General features: G+C 45.6%; 1 protein-coding gene across 20 annotated transcripts in view; it reads right to left on the reverse strand.

The window, feature by feature from the left end:
- RBFOX1 (RNA binding fox-1 homolog 1) overlaps positions 1-24088 on the reverse strand; it is a 2068635-nt gene that overhangs the window by 137545 nt on the left and 1907002 nt on the right. For all 20 annotated transcript variants that reach the window (XM_043455516.1, XM_043455518.1, XM_043455526.1 and 17 more), the window contains 2 exons: positions 9629-9772; positions 1401-1454 (listed from right to left, as the gene is read on the reverse strand). In XM_043455516.1, coding sequence (XP_043311451.1) covers positions 1401-1454; positions 9629-9772 — 198 coding nt within the window. The remainder of the gene's footprint in view (positions 1-1400; positions 1455-9628; positions 9773-24088) is intronic.

The following is a 24088-nucleotide window of genomic DNA, read 5'->3' on the forward strand; positions in this document are numbered from 1 at the left end:
GGGAGACCTGGGTTCGATCCCTGGGTTGGGAAGATCCCCTGGGGAAGGGAAAGGCTACCCACTCCAGTATTCTGGCCTGGAGAATTCCATGGACTGTAGAGTCCATGGGGTCACAAAGAGTCAGACATGACTGAGTGATTTCACTTTCACTTCTTTTCACCTTTCTTAGAGCATCTGCTGCTCTGCCCAGAGCACCGCTTTGGTCCAGGGAGAGTAATGGCTCCTGCGTTTTCCGAGAGTGCAAGCAGAAAGAGGACTCTTGAGCCACTATGAAATCCCAGTGGGCAAAGGGGTAGCCTGCATTCAAATGAAGCCTGGGCGTGTGTTGAGAATAAGGAGACACAGGATTTGGAACTTTAACCATAGCCCTGGGAGGCTTGTTACAACACAGAGTGCTGGGCCCCAATATCAGAGGATCTGATCCAATAGGTCTGGGTTGGACCCTGAGACTCTGCATTTCTGCTAAATTTCCAGATGTTGCTGCTGGTGTGGGCACTGGTCCTAGATGACCACTGACACAGAAGATGCTTTAGAGAGTTTGGCGGCTTTTTTTTTTTTCCCTATCAATATGTTTGCATTTTGAAGATGCTGGAGTTCAACCATATAGCCTCTGATTTTAAAAAAATGATTTTTTTTAAAATGTGGACCATTTTTAAAGTCTTTATTGAATTTGCTACAATATTGTTTCTGTTTTATGCTTTGTTTTTTCTTGGCCATGAGGCATGGTGGGATCTTAGTTCCCTGATCAGGGATCGAACCCCATACCCCCTGCTTTGGAAGGTGAAGTCTTAACCACTGGACCACCAGGGAAATCCCTAACCTCTGATTTTTACTAACACTGTTATTTGTAAGAAAAATCTACTTAAAAATTGGTTTCCTAGAAAAAACTAACTCAGAGCAATGGCAAATTGCAAAATGTGGTTGGGTACGCAGACTAATGGATTAAATTTTATTCAAAAGGTTGGTGTATATGAGATTTTCTCCCCTACAACCCAGGAAAATAACTGCACTTTATTAATACAGAATAATCACATATTTACCTGCTCATGAGACTATGAACTCACTTTTTAATATAAAGAACATAATTATCACTGAAAAACAAAAATGTAGCAACAGCATTATTTCTTTAAGCATGGGTAGTTTTCCTCTGGAAACTTGATATATAGACATCTATAAAACAGCAATTTTCAAATACCCCCTTATACATTTTAAATTGAATCCAGTGTATTCCCCATCATTTTGGAAACGGGGGTGGGGTGAGGGGGATGGTCCCTAAAGGAATTCCCACGGAAGTGCATTTTCACAACGTGCGGATTAAAACAGTGCAGTTGTTTCCCCGTATTTATAACAAGCATTTCAAAACAAAGCTAAACAATTCTAAAGTGAATTAAGTTGCTTACCTTTGAGCCTCGCTCATTAAAAATAATTTCAACATCTAAGATTTTACCAAATTGCTGCAAAAAAATAGAAATAGTTTATAAGCAAGAAGAGAAACAGAGTCAATCAGATTATGCATATGGGTAACTGTTCCCCAAGTCAGAATTTTTCTCTGTTTTAATATCAAGGATATTCATTTGATGTTTTCCTATCATTAAATGATGCACTTGAACCAAGAGAAAATACAACTGCATGTATTATTTCCATATTATGGCATAACCCATCATACGAGATATCGTAATTAGGGACCCAGTACCAAGTATGTAAGCAGGAGGTTAATCCTAGCTTTCTTTCTTGATGTATGATTGATTGCTTTCCAAGGCACTGAGCAGCAGACATTAGAAACAGCTAGTATGTACAACAGTCCTTCTAGGCTTTGTCACTAGCCACTGGATGAAACATCCTTAGTGAAGTGGGATTTTGATAACTTAAAATATCCAACTAGAATGAGATGTTTAGGATTTTGGACCTTGGTTTCATAAAAGCCAGGAGTAGCCAGGCCATATAAGAGGAGCAAAGATAGAAGGAAGATCCATTACACAGACACCCCTTACAAGCAAGAAGCCACTGTAGCTGTCTATCCTCAGGCTGAAATGTCTTTCTTGCAAGATGATTCTCCATATTGTTAAACAAACACATAGATTTTAGATGATTAGCATGAATAGGCTCTCTGAACAATGCAAGAAACTCAACATGTTCAAACCTAGAAACAACATTTCAGATGACAAAGTGACCCCAACAAACTACAGCTGTTCCATTAAGTTTCAGATTTTTCAGGATAAGTATACCCCACACAATGGAGCTTTCATTGATGGCTCAACCAGTAAAGAATACTCCTGCAAGGCAGGAGACAGACCCAAGTTCAATTCCTGGGTCGGGAAGATGCCTTGGAGAAGGAAATGGCGACCCAGTCCAGTATTCTTGCCTGGGAAGTCCCGTAGACAGAGGACTGTGGCAGGCTACAGTCTATGGGGTCGTAAGAGTTGGATACAATTTAGAGACTAAACCACCACTACCACACAATGTTTGGGTCATACTTAAATTTACTAAAACACTTGCTATCTGAAATCACATGCAACTGCTGTGTCTTGCATTTTGTAACTTAATGCAACTAGTGACTATTTCCTGTAGTCCTCCTCACAAACACACATCAAGAAATCTGTGATTCACACTTTAAAAAAAAAATGAGAACAAGGACCCTGAACCAGAAGCATCTGATAATCCTAAATCCTGCCCCCTGAGGCTGGAATTCTTTTCATTTTCTTAGATCACATGATGTTGAGTGGGCATTTTCTGAGCGTAGTGTGTTCTATGTAAAGGTTGGTAGGAGAGGGTGGCATAAAAGTAAGTGACGAGGCCCAGGGGAAAATCAGAGAGAAATTTTACCCTGATGCAGAATAAGAGCAAATGCCTGTTTTAGGGATTAAAATACATGTAAAGAACTACATAAAGTATTATTTCCAGGCTCTTTTCCCCTGATTTGGAACTTTCCTTAAAAAAGCAGAGACATCACTTTGCCGACAAAGGTCCATACAGTCAAAGCTATATAGCTAGATGGCATCACCAGCTCAATGGACGTGACTTGGAGCACGCTCTGGGAAACAGTGAAGGACAGGGGTGCCCGGCGTGCTGCGGTCCATGGGGTCGCAGAGAGCTGGACACAACTGAGCGACTGAACAACAACAGCAGCGTCTTTGCCTTTTGCTTTTGCAGCCTGGGTGTTTTTATTACATCTTTTATTACCCTAGGAAATTCTGTATTCTGTCTCTCTCCCCTGGGTGGAAAGCCTTACACAGCTTCTGTGTCGCAGAGGACAGGGTGATGGGTAGGAGGGGCAGGAGAGAAAGGGAACAAGCAATTAGAACTCAGAGAACCGGGGGCAGCTCGCCTGACTGATGTGCCCCACTCAGAGGATGCTGAGAGCCCCAGACTGTAAATGCCAAGAAGATCTTACTGAGATTCAAAAAAAAAAAAAGAAGAATATACAGATACTATCCTCTGGAACATACAAATAAATCTACGTTCCCTCAGAAAGAGAAAAATGCAGACTCCAATTGAATATAAATAGCTTAAAACCTTGAAATGAAAGTAGTTCTGACTATGAGAAAAAGAAATCCAAAGCTTAAGTCATCCTGGGCCATAGAAAGGTGCCCATCCCTCAGGATATGTACTCAGCCTGGGGATTACAGACTGGAATTTTTCTTACTGAGCTTCTTATTGTGCTTCTCGACTTCAGGGAGAAGGAGAGACAGAAACCAAGAAGAGAAGGCTCAACCAGGAGAGAAGACAGACGGTCTACATGGCTGGCATGCCCTATGGACACACCAGGAAACATGCAACCCACTCACCCTGCAATTAGTGGACACTTAGGAATTCTTTTAGTGAAGACAAGATGGTTCTACTGCTTTTTCCATGCCCTAGATTTGGGCAGAGAAAATTGTTAAAAAGAGAAGATGATTTTCAGATTTGAGAAATGCAAGATTTGCGTTGAAAGGTGAAGTGAATTCCATGGTTTAAAAAAAAAAAATCCTCTAGCTTTGTGACTCTCTCAGAAGCCATCATTCTGATATAATCCCCTTAGGATATTCAGTCCACACAGATGCTACCATGTATATTTCGGGCCTAAGAGACAGGAAGCACACATATTTATGAATAGAGAAACTTGGAAAGGACTTCCTTTAAAACCAACAAGCAAATGTCATCCATGGAACCTTCTTGAAGCAGTCAACACAAACGCACTTCCTTTAAAGTAAGATCTGGTTGAAGAGATCACTTGGTCTCAGGTGGTGATGGGCGAACTGTGACTTTCTCTGGAATGAGGAGTGATGCATCAAATAGCTAACATCTTCCATTTGTTGGAGGTTATAGTTCTGCTGAAGAGCTCAAAGATATTGCTATGTGTATCCCTTATGAGGAAACCAAGGCCTGCCCCAAGGTTGCATTTGTGTTTCCTGACTGCTCCTCCCTTTTCTCGGCCTCCCCTCCCTTCCCTGATGAGCAGCTCTTTGAACCTGCCCATCGGAGACGGGGACACAGAAAGACTTTTGTGCCTAGAAACCTCATGGGGTCCTGCTTCATTTACACCATGCTCCTTACACATGGGAAATAGCCACCTCATAACTATATTAAGTCAATGCCAGTAAATGGGGATTGGGAATACATGGATGAGTGGAACAAATATGAGAAAGAAAGAAAAAATATCTGATTGAGATTAAGGTGTCCTCAATTGCTCAGTTGTGTCTGATTCTTGGCGACCCCATGGGCAGTAGCCCACCAGGCTCCTCTGTCCATGGCCTTCTCCAGGCAAGATTCCTGGACTGAGCTGTCAGGCCCTCCTCCAAGAGATCTTTCTGATTCAGGGATCAAACCCGAGTCTCCTGTGTCTCCGGCACCGGCCGGTGGATCCCTTAACACTGAGCCACCTGGGAAGCTGCTGGTTGAGACAGCACCAATCAGAGAGTAATCTTCACATGTGTCATTCCCTAAACGGAACAATGGCACCAGATGCCCCTAAATGGTCTCCAATGTTTGTTTCTTTGGCAGTTGCCACGGGGTGGAAGTTTCTCAAAGCCAGTGAAACAAGCCGTAAGAAGAATGCTGATGTAAGCCCCCTCTCTAAGGCAGTTGTGTACTATATTTATAGTATCAACAGTTTAATTGGGAAGTTTGGTACTAATGATGTAAACACAGCTGGTACATTTTCAATTTAAATAGACACGACTCATTCGCAGACATAACTAGGATCGATTTGCCCAACACCAGCACTCAGCTGTCTTCAACAGCGTCTCAGTTTCCACCCGAGGGGTCTCGACAGATGCGTCAAGGCTAAAATCTGGGAACTTACAGGCACACACTTGGGCCAAGAGGTACTGCCCATGTTTAGACCGTCTCAGATCCAATAATATTTCCCTGAAAACCTCGGAAAGGTGTTCAATGGATACAGTATAAAACATGAAAGTAAGCTTAGTTCAAAGAATGTGCATGGCAGCTAAGGAAAGGCAACATCCTAGTTTTCTTAGGGCTGGCTTCAAGTTTCGGATGTGGGAGCAGGAGGAGGCACCATGCCAGGTCTGAAAATATCTCTGTTTTGTTATTTAAAAAGTAATCATGAAAGCCTCCTCTCCTTCTTCTTCTACTGTTAATGAAAGTTTCTTCCGCATGTTCTGAAAGCCACGTAATCTGTCTGTAGTGACAACAGAGACTTCAGTGGGTCATACTCAGGCCCAGAAGGCCTGTATTTTGATAACGAAAACACAGCTATCACATGGACAAGGATGAGATAAAATCTGAACCCAGGACTCCCTGAGTAGCTGTTACTGAAGACAACCCTAGGATAGAATGGCTTGTCTCAGTGGTCTAAATCTAGAACTACCTCTGCATGTGAGCATGTGTACTCAATCACTTCAGTCATGTCTGACTCTCTGTGACTCCATGGACTGTAGCCTTCCAGGCTCCTCTTGTCCATGAGATTCTCCAGGCAAGAATACTGGAATGGGTTGCCACACCCTCCTCCAGGAGGTCTTCCCAACCCAGGGATTGAACTCGAGTCTCCTATGTCTCCTGCGTTGCCAGCGGATTCTTGACCAACTAGCTACCTAGGAGTCTGTAACTAACTCTCTCACTCCACAAATGCTCACTTTTAAATATTAGGTTCAACTGAGCTTTTTATTCAAGACCAAGACATTGTGATTAATTTAATGGCAATCCATACAATGCTTTCATGGGCCCATGGAGAATTCAAATGGAAAGGAAACGCATGCTCTTTTGCGACCTCTGACATGTTCAAGAAGAAGGTAGCAGGGTCAGAACCCACATCCTTTCCAGTGAAACCTCCAGCACCAAGGCCCCTGATAATATAAGAGATCCATTCATTCACACGCCAATTGATGTTTTAAAAAAGACCCTGGATTCTGGACTTCCCTGGTGGTCCAGTGGTTAAGAATCCGCCTGCCAATGCAGGGGACACGGGTTTGATCCCTGGTCAGGGAAGATCTCACATGCCACGGGGCAACTAAGCCCACTGAAGTCCACATGCCCTACAGCCTGTGTTCTGCAACAGGAGAGGCCACCACAAGGAGATGCCTTTGTACCATGATGAAGAGTAGCCCCTGGTCGCCACGACTGGAGAAAGCCCACGTGCAGCCACGAAGACCTAGAGTAGCCAAAAATAAATAATGAAAAATGCTCTGGTCTCTGCTTTGGACATAGTGGCCACAAAATTTTTTGACCAAGGGATGTTCCATCTGAAAGGGAAACCCTAGGAAATCTGAGATGATCTGAATGGTTTCATGCCAAATACTGGAACACATTCATCTGAAAGAGGAGGAAGTAAAGGATATAAAGTGAATTGTGGAAGGAGGGAAACGAGGATTGTGACAAAGAGGCACCAAAGCCACAGATTAAAATGAAACGTTGAGGCGCCTGCGGTAACCGATAGGCATGTAGGGGTTGCAAACGTCACGGCTGAATGATGCATGGATACAGAACCTGTTCAGAGCTCTGACAGGTGTCAGGGACTTTGGGAAAGAAAGTCTCTTAACTCTTGTGCTGTGGTTTTGGTTTGCAGTCCCCACGGCCATACTGAACAAAAGAGACCAAGAAGAACAATGCAAAAAATCTTTGTGAGAGTTTTTCTCTGCTGTCTCTCCCCTTGTAGCCTCTGCTACAAGGAACCAGGGCAAAATATAGCAAGAAAAGGAGAGATGACATCTCATATCCCAGTGATGTGGAAAACAGCTGATTGGGATTAAAATGCAATTTCTTAGAGTAACTGTGACCTGAAAGAGGAAACCACACTTAATTCTCTCAGCTGGAGAGAGTGGGGAGCCAGTCAGAATGTGTACAGATGCCTTTTCATGTGATTCATGTCGGTAAATGTAGCACATAACGAGAGGGGAGTGGCCAACACCGACGTCTGCCCAGGAAGAATAGATTTTGCAGAATTAAAATTCCATGTCTTCAGAATGGTGGTTGTAAACCAAGAAGGCCTCAGAGTTATTGCAGAGTCCAGGAATCTGTAGGTAGGTGCTGGATGATTTTTACAGAAGTGTGTGCATGCAAGCATGCTGTCGTGTCTGACTCTTTGTGATCCTGTGGACTGTAGCCTACCAGGCTTCTCTGTCCATGGAATTTTCCCAGCAAGAATACTGGAGTGGATGGTCACAAAGCCCACCAAAAAATCTTGCATACTGTTAAAAATGGACATAGAGGCAGCTTGTGATGAACTGAATTAATTTCAGGATGACTGACTGTGTGCTGCATTTTCTGAACAGATAGATGGATCCTAAGTGTATCTATCATCTTGTCAAATCGACATCTTGTCAGTTGCTTGAGATATTCTGACTTTTACAAACAGTAGCTCTGAAACTAGTAGATTCTGATCGAGCTTTGACAACTGGTAGCACGGCCATTCTTTTGGCAAGAATTTGCTGTGTACCACCTCTCCTGTACCACCCAGTAAGAACAGAGAGGTTCAGATATTCATGCAAGTAGGATCCGTTTTTGGCATCTAGCTCTGAATATTTTGAATACCTTGGCAGTGGAGCCCTCTGGTCACTTTCAAGATAAGCAAGAAGACCAGAGACCACACAGCCCTCCTCGGGGGTGGGATTGGAGTCTACTGCAATGAGTGACACCCGGAAAGAGCATAGGATGGTCATTAAGAGGACCAAATTCCAAGTCAACATCCCAGTGACACTTGATGAGCTAAGACAGATTGAAGAGCGAGACGACTTTCGAACCCGACCTGACAAAAGGGATCTAATTCCTCAGGCTGCCCATCATTCAAACCTGGTCTCCTCACTTCACACACACTTAACCTCGACTTTAACTCTGAATGCTCTGCACTTTTCAAAGTCATCTTTGACCTGAAATTGCCCGAGGGTATCTCTGCTCTGCAAGAGTTAGAGGCTCAACTCAAGGTTATTACCAAATGAGAGAGATAAAAGAGCACAAGCTGACCTTTTCCACTGAAATGTCAGGCTTCAGGCCTGGGTATCTTAGCTATGAGGACACTTCTTTGGCTTTTGTGTCCGATGCATACTTGATAAACATCATGCATGCTAAAGAAAACATGCGCGTTCACCCCATCATTGCGGAATGGTGACACAGAGCTGGTGATTTCATATGGAGAATGAGGTCTACCTGGCCCAGACCTAGACTTGGCAAGTTGAGCCTCTTCTTATTCCTTTTGTCATATCTGCATCCATCCAAAAGCTCTTCGAAGGGGACTCTCTGGGCAGCCAACCCTCACTCTAAGTCAAACGTTAAGGATGTAGTTTTGTTCATTGAATCCACAGACATTTCCCACCAAGGCTGGGCTGACACAGACAAAGGGACTATGACTGTAGTTGCAAAAAAAATGAATGATATCCAAGCTCTGTCATAGCTTTGTCCTTTGGTGGAACTGAGCCCAAAGAGATGGCAGGCTCATCCCTTCCCAAGGTGGATGGTGCAAAGGTCATTCTGAAAGAGAATCAGGGTCACAATGTCCCCTGAGCAAGCTATTCTATCATTTCTTTTCTCCAGGTTGCTGGTGGCTTCTGCCTTGCTTGCTGTTCGGTCATGGTGCTTGGGCAAGACTGTCATTTGTGGCATATAATCTCAGAAGTTAAATCTCTGAACCCTCACCACGGATTCCAGAAGAACGTATATGGCAGGATGCAAGTCAGACTCTGAAATCTGCAGTGGTTTTGTTTTAACGAGGCTTTATGCAGAACTAATTATTCTCTACAATCACCTCTGAGATCTAGATGCTCAGTACCTGAGAAAGAGCAAGTTCTGCAGAAATATGTCATGAGTCACTCTTCCCAATAATTTGGCAACTGCCATAGAGAGAAAAACCAAGATGACCTGTAACAATTTTAGCTGTCACATGGGTCCCCAGGCTCTTGACAGGGGATCAGCAATGAGCTTGTTTCAAGCACCTGGGAGCCTATTTCCCATCTGACATTCAAGTTACAAACTTGAAGAAGTACCATTGGTCCAAGTGCAAACATGGTGAACATAGCAGAGAAATTTATACTAAAATCATGGAGATCCTGGCCAAAGAATACCCACAGACTGGGATCTAAAATGCCTCCCCCCCACCGCTGCTCACTTTGTAGTATGAATACCAAGAAATTACATGAGGAGGGGAGGACTCTGGGGACCCCGGAGTGGGCACTCAGAGGAGAAGAAAGGCAGGACTTACGCCAAACATTTGTCGGAGGTCCGGATCCCGGAACCGGAAGGGGATGTTGGAGACATGCAGCCTCTTGGGCTGGGACTTGTTTTCCGTGTTTTCCGAAGGCTGTGTCTGGGGCTGGCCATCCGTGGGCGCCGCGTCATCTGTCTGCTAAAAGAACAGGAGCAAAGCAAAGAGGCTTTGAGTGACCTGAACGTGCCTTCCAGTGTTCTTTTCATAAAAAAAAATAAATATATATATAGGTGTATAGTTGCTTTAGTGTTGTGTTCGTTTCCGCTGTACAACTGTACAAAGTGAATCAGCTACACACATACATATATCCCCACTTTTTAGGATGTCTTTCCCATTTAGGTCCCCACAGAGCATTGAGTAGAGTTCCCTGAGCTATACCGTAGGTTCTCATTACTTATCTAGGTTATGCAGAGCATCAATAGTGTATTATGATGCAGAGCAATCAGTAGGGCATATATGTCAATTCCAATCTCCCAATTCACCCCACCCCGCACCACCCCCCTTGGTATCCGCACAGTTTGTTCCCTACCTCTGTGTCCCTATTCCTGCTTTGCAAATAGGTTCATCTATACCATATATCCAGTGCGGTTTTGCTTCCTCGAAATGGTAGGAAAATGCCAGAACAAAGGAATCATGCAGGAAGAAACTGCTGAATCATTCATTCATCCAGCAAAGATTTATTGAAAGACCAATGAGTCCCCATCACACATCCAGGATTCAGCCATGAGTGAAGGAACGGGAGCCTTACTGTCATGGGTCTAATTCTTACAGGGGAAGAATTAGACAGACAATAACCTCAAGAAATACAGAGCTGGAGGAAGGAGATAAGAAGTAGGGGGGTAAAGTAAGGGCAAGGACTCGCTGGAATTGGGGGGCAGGGAGTTTCAGTAGGTAATTAGAGAAAGCTTCATCTAGAAAGGAGAGTCCTCCCTTCATCCAGGTTGTTGAAAATCTTAAAATATGGCTACCTAATTGCCAAGGTTGCACAGATAAAAACATGAGTAAATCTCATAAAACATCTGAAAAGGCTGTTTGGTACTCTGAAGTCCAAGCAACCATCTGATGGACTTACATTTTTTCAAGGTTTTAATTTTTCCTTTCTTGATTTTGCAGACCTGTGCTGTTCATGACAGTTGACCCCATGTGGCTCTTTAAACGGAAATGAATTAAAATTAAAATGGGAAATTCAGTCCCTCCCTCACAGTAGCCATATTTTTGAGTGCTCAGAGGCCACACTTGGCTGTGGCTTCCGTGTTGGACAATGAAGACACAGAGCGCCTATATTAGAAAGTTATATTGACCAAAGTTGGTGTCAAGAATGTTGCATTACCAGTATAATTCGTTACTCTGCCTCCCACTCAGTCCCATCCTCCAAGAAAAAGCCTGGATAACATGATATTACAATGATACCTCCATTGAGGCAGGAACCAGGAGAAAAGTCACAGTAACACTTGATTTAATCATCTAGGCCACTTCCATACGCTCAGTTCAAGAGTTTTAACATTTCAGAGATGCTTCCAGATGCTTTCTCTGCAATTAGCATCTACTGCCTCCAGGTGGCAGTAGACACCATTCACATGAGATGTCTGCATCGCTAAAACATGATGGAAAACCCATGAAAAAGGCCATCAAACTTATGAAGGAGAGATCGTCCCCTCGTACTTACGAGTAATTTAGAAGCATATAATTAGGACAAAACTAATAACATGGACATAACCAGTGACCTTCTCATCAACCCTTGTCCTTGTCGACAGGCTTCATTGATGTCTCCTTCCTAACACACACTGAATTGTGTTTGTAAGGTAAGACATTCTGGTAGCTGGCGCACTAGGCTTCCAAGCTTCTTTGGTATCCAAAGCCCTACCAGATACTTTCTTCAACTTCCAAGGGTTGTGTCAAGAAGATAATGTACCTGGTCATATTCCTAATGCTGCTGGATCTAATAAAGAGGATGGTGATAGTTCTCTACCCTGAAAAATGAGTAGTAACAATGCTGTTGTTCAGTCGCTAAGTCATGTCTGACTCTTTGTGACCCCATGGACAGCTGATGCCAGGATCCTCTGTCCTCCACTATCTCCCAGAGTTTGTGCAAATTTATATCCATTGAGTTAGATAATAACAATGGTGCATACCGTGTAAGGCTCTGTGATGACCAAACACGGTAACACATGTGCCATCATGGCACAGTTCCCAGCACAAGATATAATCAATAAGTGGAAAGCAAGCTATTTTCTAGAATGGTGGTGATTTTTACAAAAAATGTCAAAGTTAGAGTGAAAGTGAAAGTCTCTCAGTTGTGTCTGACTCTTTGCGATCCCATGGGATAGTCCATGGAATTCTCCAGGCCAGAATACTGGAGTGGGTAGCCGTTCCCTTCTCCAGGAGATCCTCCCAACCCAGGGATCGAATCCAGGTCTCCCGCATTGCAGGCAGATTCTTCACCAGCTGAGCCACCAGGGAAGCCCTAAAAATGTCAAAGGAGAGGTGTAAAAAGCCTCATTAAGGAAACACGAAGGAGAGGTTCCCATTTGCTTAATAAACACATCTTTCCTGAGCAATTACTATCCACTGAGCACATAAGCTCATCCTCCGAAGCACACACAGTGTCTAGCTTAATAGAACAGAAAGAGGCAGAAAAGGCAATGGTTAAACAGACTATTAAGAGGGGTCAGAGTGACCCTCGGGGGTTGAGTCATTCTAAATCAGGGACACAAAGGATGGCTGGTGGTTCCTCAGGCTTGCTGAGTCTGGAGGTTACATTTTTAGTGGGAGATGTCTAGGAGAAAAGGTGATACTGTACCAGTGGAGTGCAAAGTATGTGCCAAGATGCAGAGAGGTGAATTTTGGATTTAGGGGACTGAGGCAGGAGACAGCCAGGCTCCAAGCTAGGCATGTACAACTAGCCTCCTTTTCACATTTCCTGAGGAAGGGGGCAGGTGGGTTCCAGGCTAGATATTTACAATCAGCCTCCTGTGTGCACTTTGAAATAGAAAATAACAACAGAAACAGGGTAAATAGCTAAACTTTGTCTCCTGGGGACATTAACAGCTATGGCAAGGACAGAAAGGGACTAAACCCAATTTGAGTACAAGATCAAGAGGTCATATATTTTCTATCCTTGGGGCAAGGGAGACACTACACATGTCCAGAAAGGCTCCTTGGAGGTAGAAATGGAGGGGGCACCACCCCATAATATGTGATGCCAAGCACCCCCCACCACCCCCGCCCCGCACTGGCCTCTGGGAAAAATACATCTTGGGAAAAAGTTTCACAGGCATATTAGGGAGGATCCTAGGGCAGGTCAGGAGTGGGAAAAGAAATGAGATGATTGGCCAAAGGTAAACAAAGATCTGGGCTTCCCCAATGGCTCAGCAGTAAAGTATCTGATTGGGATGCAGGTGTTCGATCCCTGGGTTGGGAATATCTCCTGAAGAAGGGCATGGTAACGCACTCCAGTATTCTTGCCTGGAGAATCCCATGGACTCAGGAGCCTGGTGGGCTATCCTCCACAGGGTCACAAAAAGACAGACGCGTCTGAAGCGACTGAGCACGCATGTAAACAAAGATCTGGCAGAAACGCCCTACATAAATGACCTGACTGCCTCTTTAATGCACTCTTCCTCATCAGGGGGACACCGACACCCTTCCCCTCTGGGTGTGTGTCTCTGCCTTGCTTCTGTCTTAACAAACTGCTTCTCTACGTGCTCTCCAGCCTGGTTGCGCTGTGTCTCTAATCATAGATTTTGTACCTCTTTCTACAGTTTTTGCCTCCTTGAGAAATGCATTTTTCAATGGGGCAAGGGCCCGGGGAATTTTGCTTCTAGTCTCTTGCCCCTGGGGAACTAGTGGGTAGGATTCATGGTTCTCATCCAGGCTACCCAGGGTCAACTCCTGGGCAGGGCACCCAGATCTCACTTTAACTCACACCTCACTGGCACCCCTCTGAGATTGGGACTGCAGGCAGACCTCCATGTCACTGGTCAGAGGGAGCATGCGTGAAGGAAGGGTGGGAGAGGAAGCAGAGGGAGGCAGGGGGTGGACCATAAAGAACCCCGAGAGTAGATCAAGAGGATGCAGCTTTTCCTTAAGGACCACAGCAGGGCGGTGACGTGACCAGCGTGAGACACAGGCTGAGCCATGCTAGACAAATGAGACACGTCTGCCTCCTGGCTGGCTGGCTGACCGACTGAATGGGTGAATGCCTTATGAGTAAAGGAAGAAACGAATGAATGAAGGGGTGAACCATCACCTTTGCTACCCCGGAGTGAGAGGAAGAACCATATTACAACTTCGACACTTATAAACTGGACATTTATATATTTATTTATAGTTTTTGGCTGCGCTGGGTCTTCCTTGGGCTTCCCAGGTGGCCCAGTGGTAAAGAATCTGCCTGCCAATGCAGGAGACACAAGAGACATGGGTTCAATAACCTCGGTCAAGAAGATCCCCTGGAGGAGGACAGAGCAACCCATTCTAATATTCTTGCCTGGAGAATCCCATGGACAGGGGAGCTGTTGACCGCCAGGCTCCTCTGTCCCTGCGGTCACAGAGTCAGACATGACTAAGCAATTGAGCACGCACCACGATATGAGGTCTGGAGACACACCCACGAGATGGAAATGACCCTCAATCATGAGACAGTAGCTTTCTGAGGGGTTGGGGGTCTCACTGCTCAAACACAAGACTCTTTGGTTTGCAGAAGCAGCAGCCTAGTTCTCAGGCCTTCAGCCGACTTTTCCCCTTCAGTTAGAAGTTGCTGTTCAAATGCAAATGAAAACCTGCTCCTTCTCCTCCCAAGAAGGAAACTGAAGATTTGGATTTGTGTGTAACTGCTGGATGTTTCAGTTTAATAAACCTAATTAGGAATTACAGAGATTACGATTAAACATATTAAATGATTAATAGCATTATGCTGCTCATGTGAAAATTTAAATTAATCATCTTTAGTCAAACAGGACTTTGGAGAAATCTTTGTGTTGTTTCCTTTGATAAAAACACGCAACGCTCAATTGATCACTGTGCGCTGGGCACAAATACAAAAATGCTCAGAAACGGCTGCGCCGGCATACCTGTGTGTTAAAAGTAATTTTTAAAGATAACACAGAAAAAAGAAAACACTAAACCAAAAAGTTATTTCAGACATTGTAGGGGGCTTCTCTGGTGGCTCAGTGGTAAAAGAAGCTGGCTTCATGAGACGTGGCTTCAATCCCTGGGTCGGGAAGATCCCCTGGAGAAGGAAATGGCAACCTACTCCGGGATTCTTGCCTGGAGAATCTCACGGGACAGAGGAGTCTGCCGGGCTGTAGTCCATGGTGTTGCAAAGAGCTGGACATGACTTAGCGGCTAGACAACAACAGGGGAATGGAAAAGGAAAGGGAAGTGGAAAGGCATCAGTACCCAGGGGCCGACAAAGAAACATAAGGAAGAAATCTCAAGGATTGAGCATGCTCGCTTGTATGCTGTGATGTGATGAGGACCAAACGGAGCAGGAGGCGAACAAAAGAAGCTAAGACAAAGCCGCAGTCTCGCGAGGGGTCAGGGCGATGGGAATGACCCTTATTGACCCCTCATCTTGAGTATTTCAGGCTGTGAGATTTCCTTTTTGCTGGGAACTTTTAGGGCAAACATATTCAGCACATACTCGGTGTTTCATGTCCCTCTATTAGTCTTCTAAGAAATTACCAAAAACCTGGTGACTGAAGCAACAGAAATTGACTCTCTCTCAGTTGTAAGGGCCAGAAAAGCACAGTGAAGATGCCCTCAGGGTCCCACTCTGGCCAGAGGCTCCCAGGGGGACATCCTTCCTGTTCTTCTAGCCGCTGGTGGACTCTTGGCTTGCCTGAGCTGCATTGCTAGAGTCTCTCATCTTTGTTTGGCTTTCTTCCCTCTGAGTGTATGAGACTCAAGTCTCCCTCAGTCTTTTTTCTTCTTATAAGGACATTAAGGACACTGGATTTAGAGTTCACGCTAAATTGAGGCTGATCTGGTCTTGAGATCCTTAACCTAATTGCATCTGTTAAGACCTTTTATTTTTTCCAAATAAGGTCACATCCCCAAGTTCATGAAGGTCAGAACATGGACACATATTTGAAGGCCTTCATTCAACCTAAGAAGTCCCCTGCTAAGCAAACAGACGGGAAATGCTTGGAGAATGAGTAACCGTTATCAAGAATTATCAAGGCATGGTTGCACTTTTTAACCAGTCCTGGTGGCATGAGGCTCTCAAAAGGCTTGGCCTCAACCCAGATGCAGAAGAAGGACCCCCCACTAGAGGGGTCCCCGGGTTCTCAGCCATCACACTGGTCACTCTGATGAGTTCTCGCTTCTCAGATGGCTCAGCAGTAAAGAATCTGCCTGCCAATGCAGGAGACGGGGGTTCGATCCCTGGGTCAGGAAGATCCCCTGAAGAAGGAAATGCCAACTCACTCCAGTATTCTTGCCTGGGAAATCTCACGGACAGAGGAGCCTGGAGGGCTACAGTCCATGGGACTGCAAGAGTCAGACATGACTTAGCTGACTCATTTGAAAAGACCCGGATACTGGGAAAGATTGAAGGCAGGAGGAGAAGGGGATGACAGAGGATGAGATGGTTGGATGCATCACTGACTTAATGGACACGAGTCTGAGTAAACTCCGGGAGTTGGTGATGGACAGGGAGGCCTGGCGTGCTGCAGTCCATGGGTTGCAAAGAGTCAGACACAACTGAGTGACTAAACTGAAGTGAACAGCAAAATGAGAAGAGATTCAAGCCTTCCCTTCAAACACAGGCTCCAAGACCTCCTTTCTGTACTGCCCCTGAATGCAGTGATGACCTTCAGCTGGGCTGAGAAGCCTCCGGAAAGGCCACTAGCACTTCAAAGACGAAGACCTGCCTGCAGGTTCCTCACACAGATGGACAGGCATCCCTGAGGAGTCCACTAAAGCCTATGGCAAAAGCACGGGGTGAGATTTCTAAAGACAAAAATAAAACCATGTGAAAAAACTACAAGACCTACTAACAGAATGAACCATCTAGAACATGTCTTTTTGAAAGGCAGGATCTACCAGGTTTGCGATTACATTCCCCAAGGCTGATGCATGTCAAAGCTTAGTGGGAATTAATCATTGAAAGAAGAACTCTTGATTTATCCGTGTCTGATTTTTTTAAAGTCACTTTGGCTCTAAAGTGAGACCCAGCTGAATTAGAAATGTACCTTGTAACCATGTCTGGAAGATCAGAAGGTGGAACTTAAAAACCAAGCAAATTAATACTGTTCCACTTGCTCAGAGATGGAAGGAAATTGAGATGAGTAAGGATGTTAGCGGTGTAGGCAGAATGGCTGGGGTGTTGTCCCTCCCAGAACCCTCCAGGCCAGACCCTCACTCTGGTCGAGGAGAAGCTGCCTTGACCCCCTGTCTCCTGCTGTTCCCCCATTCTGTTCAGGAGCCTCTTAGCTCCCCCTTCAACACTCAGCACATTCCTCCTTAGTCTTCACACCTCTTTATCTGTCCCCTTGCCTGGATAATTCTCTCCCCACAACATTGTGGGTCAACTGCCCTTCAATAAAAAATAAATAGATAAATAAATAAATAAAACAGCTGAATCAGCATCTCCTCCCTTCTGTGCCTGTTGTTCTTGCACGGCACACGTCACTTCTTGCTTTTATATTATATGCTTCTGCTAATTTCGATAATCTGGCTTCTCTACCAGAGTGCACAGTGCATAAGAACAAGGACGGCAGAACCTCTATGCACTTATTACCCCTTCCCTCTTAGAGCAGAGTTTCTCTACAACAGCACTGTTGGCATTGGGGGTTCCTTAATTCTTTGATGTGGGTATCACCTGGTGAACCATAAGATGCCCAGTAGCATCTCTGGCCTCCACCCACTAGATGTCAGTAGCCTGCCCTGGGGCTAGGACAACTGAAAATCTCTTCGAGGCTTCAAAGGTCCTGGGGGAGCAAAATTGCACCAATTAAAACCACTGACCTAAAAAAAAAAAAAAAAACAACCACTGACCTAGCATACATGGTAAGTTCTCTGTAAATATCTGTGGCATACATGAACAAACCTGGTTTTGCCACGATTGAGTTGCATGAATCCTGACTTCATGTCTCTGGGTTTTAGTTCCAACTTGGATAAAACGATAAACCCTGAATGTTCCTTGGAAGAACTGAAGCTGATGCTGAAGCTCTAATACTCTGGCCACCTGATAAGAAGAGCCAAGTCATTGGAAAAGACCCTGAAACTGGGAAAGATTGAGGGCAGGAGGAGAAGGGGACAACAGAGGATGAGATGGTTGGATAGCATCACCAACTCAATGGATATGACTTTGAGCAAACTCTGGGAGATGGTGAAGGACAGGGAAGCCTGGCAAGCTGCAGTCCATGGGGTCCCAAAGAATCAGATACGACTTAGTGACTGAAAACAAAAATGATAAATGCCTCTCTGTCTAGATCCTTTAGTGTACGGTCATGAAATCAAAGACCCATGAAGAAATGAGATCGTCATCATCTTTGTTACGAACAGGATTAATAATCATCAGCTTTGCTCTTTATTTCTCAGGCCCATGGATGTCGATGACTCTGAAATGCAGCTTCCTCATCATTGCAGGAAAGGGTGAAGGACCCTGTGTGTGTTCATCCCTCAGTCCTGTCTGACTCTTTGCAATACCATGGACTGTAGCCCACCAGGCTCCTCTGTCCATGGGATTCTCCAAGCAAGAATCCTGGCATGGGTTGCCATTCCCTTCTCCAGGGGATCCTCCTGACCCAGAGGATTGAACTCAGGTCTCCAGCATTGCAGGTGGATTCTTTACCGTCTGAGCCACCAGGGAACCTACACGATGCAAAGCCCGTTAACCCCAGAGGTAGGTTTCCAGGAAGCTCTTGGCAGAGGTTCCCAAATAAACTCATTAGAACAGCAAAGCCCGCTTCTGCCCTGGTCCAGTTCGAGGGCCCTATTAGGAGGCAGAATGTGTGCCTCAGAATTTTTCCTAATAAACAAACTCCCCAGATATCGGTGCAGGTTATAAATGTTAAGAAAACACCACCAGCTCTTTAATCTCCTGATCGCTTAGTGCTTCCTTAAAAAAAAAAGAAAACCTTAATAAAGAACTGTGGGGCTTCCTCTGCTATAATCGTTCCTAAGTCAATGAATAGCTCTGAGCAACCCAAGGCTAATCCTGGTGAAATTGGATTTTGATATCGACCAATCCAGGGACGACTGTTGGAGACAGCATGCATGGTCATGCAGAATCCGCGCCTTTCAGGCTGTGGCCCCGCCCCCCATGGTCTCCTCTCTCCCAGCCCAGGGACTCTCCGCTGAGTTCACCTGTGGACCAGGGGATGACCAGATCTCTGGGAGGAGAAGCACAGGAGAAGGGCTTTCCCCAGGTGGCCTAGTGGTAAAGAACCCCAATGCAAAAGATAGAGAGACATGAGTTCCATCCCCGGGTCGGGAAGATCCCTTGCAGGAGGGCACGGCAACCCACTCCAGTAGTCTTGCCTGGAGAATCCCATGGACAGAGGAACCTGGTGGGCTACAGTCCACGGGGTCACAAAGAGTTGGACACAACCGAGGTACTGAGCATGCACCGTGTGCTCAGTTGGTCAACTGTGTCCAATTCTGAGACCCCCTGGGCCCAAGGATCAAACTTGCCATCTCTTGAATCTCCTGCATCGGCAGGTGGATTCTTTACCCCTAGCACCACCTGGGAAGCCCACATTGCATAGTAGGTACTTTACTGAGTCATTCCAGGAACATTCCCTGGGTCCATCTTCTTTCCTGCTGAGCATCGCTCACTCTGCCATGAAGGTATCAAAACAGAACATCCAAGACTCAATCCCAAGGCAGTAAGATCCCCACCCTGCCCTACCTCCCGGTCAGCCTACTGAATATTCATCATCTTCCCTCTGCTGAGGGCACTCCCCACCTCCACACACAAAGCTCTCAGTGGTAATAAATAAAAAGTGTCCTTTTGAATAGCCAGCTGCGTCTCCCTCCTCCACCAATCAAGTTATTTCTCCGAGAGAAAAGCTGAGTGTCTTCGAGGCATTATTTGATTAAGTTGACAATATTATTGGGAGAGATAGTTGAGTAGCCACTGCGATGTACTTGGGACCAAATTGATTTGTGTAACGAACACTTGCCCTGTCTCTTCTCGCAGCCTGAAGAGCGGTCTTGATTTAGCCAGGAATGCCGGGTGAATTTATAGGATCCGCAGTCCCTCTCTCTCAATCCATGGAGAACAGCAGGGGCAGAGCACAGACTAGCGTAATTCAATACATTGCACTATAAGCTCCGAAAATAATATCGCGGAGCTTTGCAATATACCTATTTGATTTGATTTGTAAACTTGATAAAAAAGCAATCGAGGAAAGTTCAGGGAGAAAATATATATGTTCTAAGCAAAAATGTAACTATATTGAATGTGTACAAAGGACCACAGAAAGGAGCGAAGAGGGGAGAAAAGCATGCATACTAAATCAACTTCCTACCCTGGCGTTAGACAATATTACACACTCTCCATTTAAAACGAAGCAAGATGGTGCAAAGTGATTTTCCATTAAAAGTTATAATCGTGGTAAGCCCGGGGAAAGTGCATTAAAACCCTCATCTCGGGTTCTCTAGAAATCCAACTTCAAAATGGGGCCTGTGCGGATTCACTCAGCTTCCTGCCTTTTTTTTTTTTTTTTCTTTTCCATTTTAGCTCTGTAGGCAAACAAATAAGTTAATCACACAGCTTTGGATGGAGTTAATGCCTCCTTCCTGATGCAGCTGGGCTGATTCTGTAGCCAGGTGACACAGAATTAAGATACACGTTGCATTCCTTTCAACTCAAATAAATTCAGTGCTCTGCCAGAATGATGAAATTCCTAGGAAAGGAGACGGGCTGGAGGACAGAGACAGGACAACTAAACATATTTTGGCTTTTTTTTTTTTTTTTTAAGTCTTTGAAAGAATAGGATGAGCAGGCAAGGGCCAAGTGCTGAACACATCTGTAATGGAGATGAGCTGCCAATGTGTCTGTATTAGTCAGTGCTAGCTGCTGTAACAAAACATCACAGACTGGGTGGTTGAAGCCACAGACATTTATTTCTCATGCTTCTGCAGACTGCGAAGCCCATGATCAAGGTGCCAGCATGTTAGGTTTCTTGTGAGAGCACTCTTCTCTGGCTTGCCACCTTCTGGCTGTGTCCCCATATAGTGGAGGGGGAATGAGTGCATGTGGCTCAGTCATCTCCAGCTCTTTGTGACCCCATGGACTGTAGCTTCTCTGTCCATGGGATTTTCCAGGCAAGAGTACTGGAGGGGATGGCTATCCCCTGCAGGGGATCTTCCCGACCCAGAAATCAAACCCGAGGCTTCTCTTGTGTCTTCTGTATTGACAGGTGGATTCTTTACCACTAGTGCAAACTGGGGAGCCCCAGAGAGGGGATGGCCTCTCTCAATTCCTCTTCTAAGGATACTTATCCAATCAGGAGGATCCCACCCTCATGATGTCATCTAACTCAATAACTCTCTGGAGCCCTCACCTCCAAATAACATCAGCGGGTTAGGGTTTGAACATACAAATTTGGGTGGGAGGCAAGGGGATGGGAGGGGGAACCAATTCAGTCCATAGTAATGTTTAGCAGAGCCTGCAAATACCTAGAAATAAGAAAAGGCGTTTTGCCCTAAAGGGCTTCCCTGGTGGCTCAAATGGTAAAGAACACGCCTGCAATGTGTGGAAGGAGACGTGTGTTTGATCCCTGGGTTGGGAAGACTCTCTGGAGAAGGGAATGGCAACCCACTCCAGTATTCTTGCCTGGAGAATCCCAAGGACAGAGGAACCTGGTAGAAGGTGGGGCTATAGTCCGTGGGTTAGCAAAGAGTTAGACATGACTGAGCAACTAACACACATAATTATTATGGTGATCGACACCTAGGACAGTGCCTGACATCTGACAGCTATTTAATAAAGATTAGCTGAATGACTGGCACTCCGTTAAGCTCACTGCATCGCCTGATGACTCAGAGAAGATTCTACTGTTTGTCCCCATTTTACATCAAGGGATCTGAGGTTCAGAGAGCTCAGAGTTTCTTCGGGATGCTCAGTCATTACGTGGGAGGCACAGTGGCAGGATGGGTGGGACTGATTTCCCGGGCCAAACCCCTGAATGACATATGAAGACCTTGTGACAGCTTTCTGTGATTTAAAACAGCCAGGTCCACCTTCAAGGACCTCCAAAGTCCGGGAGATGCAAACCCACTTCCTGGGGCTGGACCTGCAGTAGCAGGGCGTGTTTCCTGCCTCCCCGCCCCTCCCATTCCAGCACTGGAGAGTGGAGGTCCACCCTGGGACCCTCTTCTTCCCCTGTTAGGGCTTGTTCTTTGGGGCAGGGGTTGGAAGAAAGGATGGGGGAGGTGGAGGACATTCAAAGAAACAAGATGTTTTCTGATGGTGAGAAACAAGTGCCCTGCTGGGCTTTCTCTGTCATTCAGCCACAGCACGTGTGCCCCTGGTGGTTTTGGTGAGGGTGGTGGGGCCTGAGGGTTCATCACCTTTGGGTTACTTGGAGCCGTGATCAGCTACCTCCCCCCGGCCGCCCGCCGCCGCCCATTCAACTTCTACTGTCGCCCAGCATCCTGTGTCTTTAAGGCTCCCAACTCCCAAGCAGGGTCCCCTCCTTGAGCACTAGGCTTCCTGGACAGCCTCAGAACTCCTTCCCATCCTTCCTCTGAACTTCAGGCTCTCCCAGGAGCCAAGGGAACCACAAGGAGCAGAGGACGGGCACCCGGATGTGTTCTCCACGACAGTCCTTTCCCATCCTGCTGTTTCTAACTACGCCAGCACACCTCCACCTTTATAAATCCCCAGGTAAGAAGCAGGCATGAATCCTCTGTTAATGACATCCCGGGACTCAACTGATTCAAGGAACGTGTCAAGTTCCCGCAGGAACTGTGCCGTCTTCTCCTGCTTTGACAGCATCATGGAGATAAGGCTTCTTCTTTAGCCCAGCAAGCACACAGCCTGGAAGAGACAGCGACCCACACCCTCCCCCTCCAGGAGCGACTCTCCTACGGCTCTCCCCTCATCACACCTGAGTCCCCATGTTGTCTTTAATCCTCCAACTCACTCAGAAATCAAGGCCAACTTAAACATCGATTTAAAAAGAAAAAAAAAGTTTTGCTATTTTGCAATGAATCTTCAAATCCTCAAAGATTCCCCCCCGCCCACCCGCCACATGTATTTAATTCAACCAAATGGCAGACCTGTGCATGGTGTTCATTCCCCAGGCCTAAGAAAACTGCTGACAGCACAATCTGGAGGCAGAAAATGAGTGATGAATTTAAGACGAAACTGATCTCAGCTAAAATCCCTGGATTTGCCTTATTAATGACCTTTCTTTGTATAAATGCTTGAAACAAAGAGACAAGCATTCTGAGGGTTTTGTTCTAGGACTACTGGAGTTTTCTCAGTGTCTCAGACATATGTGGATGTGTTCCCAAGACATGTGAGGATGTGGTTTTGTGTGTGTGTGTGAACATGGATCTGTCTCTTCTGACACTCGAGAGCTAAAGAACTTTGTCTCATAATGTATGTGATTTCTGCAAACAGACACAGTTTAGGTTACTTCTGAGTTCCAAATCTTATTCATGAGTAGGCTAATTTCTAGTGCACTGGTAGATGGGGAGGAGTCTAAATATACATTAGGAAATAGAAATACTAAGAGGTGTACTCTGAAAGTAGACATGCCTGCATCTCCATTCGAGTTTGCTCTTTACCTAGACAGAGAACAAACTTTTCCGTAAAGGTCTGTTTAGTAAATTGATGGCTGATCTGCCTCTGTTGAGTCCCTGAGACAGCAAGAAGATCAATCCAGTCAATCCTAAAGGAAGGCAACCCTGAAGGACTGAGGCTGAAGCTGAAGCTCCAATACTTTGGCCACCTGATGCAAAGAACCAATTCATTGAAAAAGACCCTGATGTTGGGAAAGGTTGAGGGCAGGAGGAGAAGGTTGAGAGACAGAGAGTGAGATGGTTGGATGGCATCATCGACTCAATGGACATGAGTCTGAGCAAACTCCAGGAGACAGTGAAGGACAGGGAAGCCTGGTGTGCTGCAGTGCATGGGGTCACAAAGAGTCGACATGACTGAGTGACTGAACAACTGCCTCTGCTGTCCATGAAAGCAGCCAAAGGCAATGAGAAGAAGGAAAAAGAGCTGCCAGCCCTGAGCCATCTCATCTAATTACGTCATTCGTAGCTCTAATAAGAAGAGAGTAAAGCTGCAAGAGATAAGATTTTGGTGGTAGATGTGATGCTGCATGACCTAGGGCAAGTCACCTGCCTTCTCAGCGTCTCCAACTCTTCATCTGTTTAAGGAAAATGATACCACCTCTCTCCTGGGTCAGAGAGAAGCAAATGGAATGATGTCCCAGAAAGTGCTTTGACTACTTCAAGATGTTGTGTATCTATGAGCAACAATTT

This window comes from Cervus canadensis, chromosome 32 (assembly GCF_019320065.1).
Source record: "Cervus canadensis isolate Bull #8, Minnesota chromosome 32, ASM1932006v1, whole genome shotgun sequence".
NCBI classification, from domain to species: domain Eukaryota; kingdom Metazoa; phylum Chordata; class Mammalia; order Artiodactyla; family Cervidae; genus Cervus; species Cervus canadensis.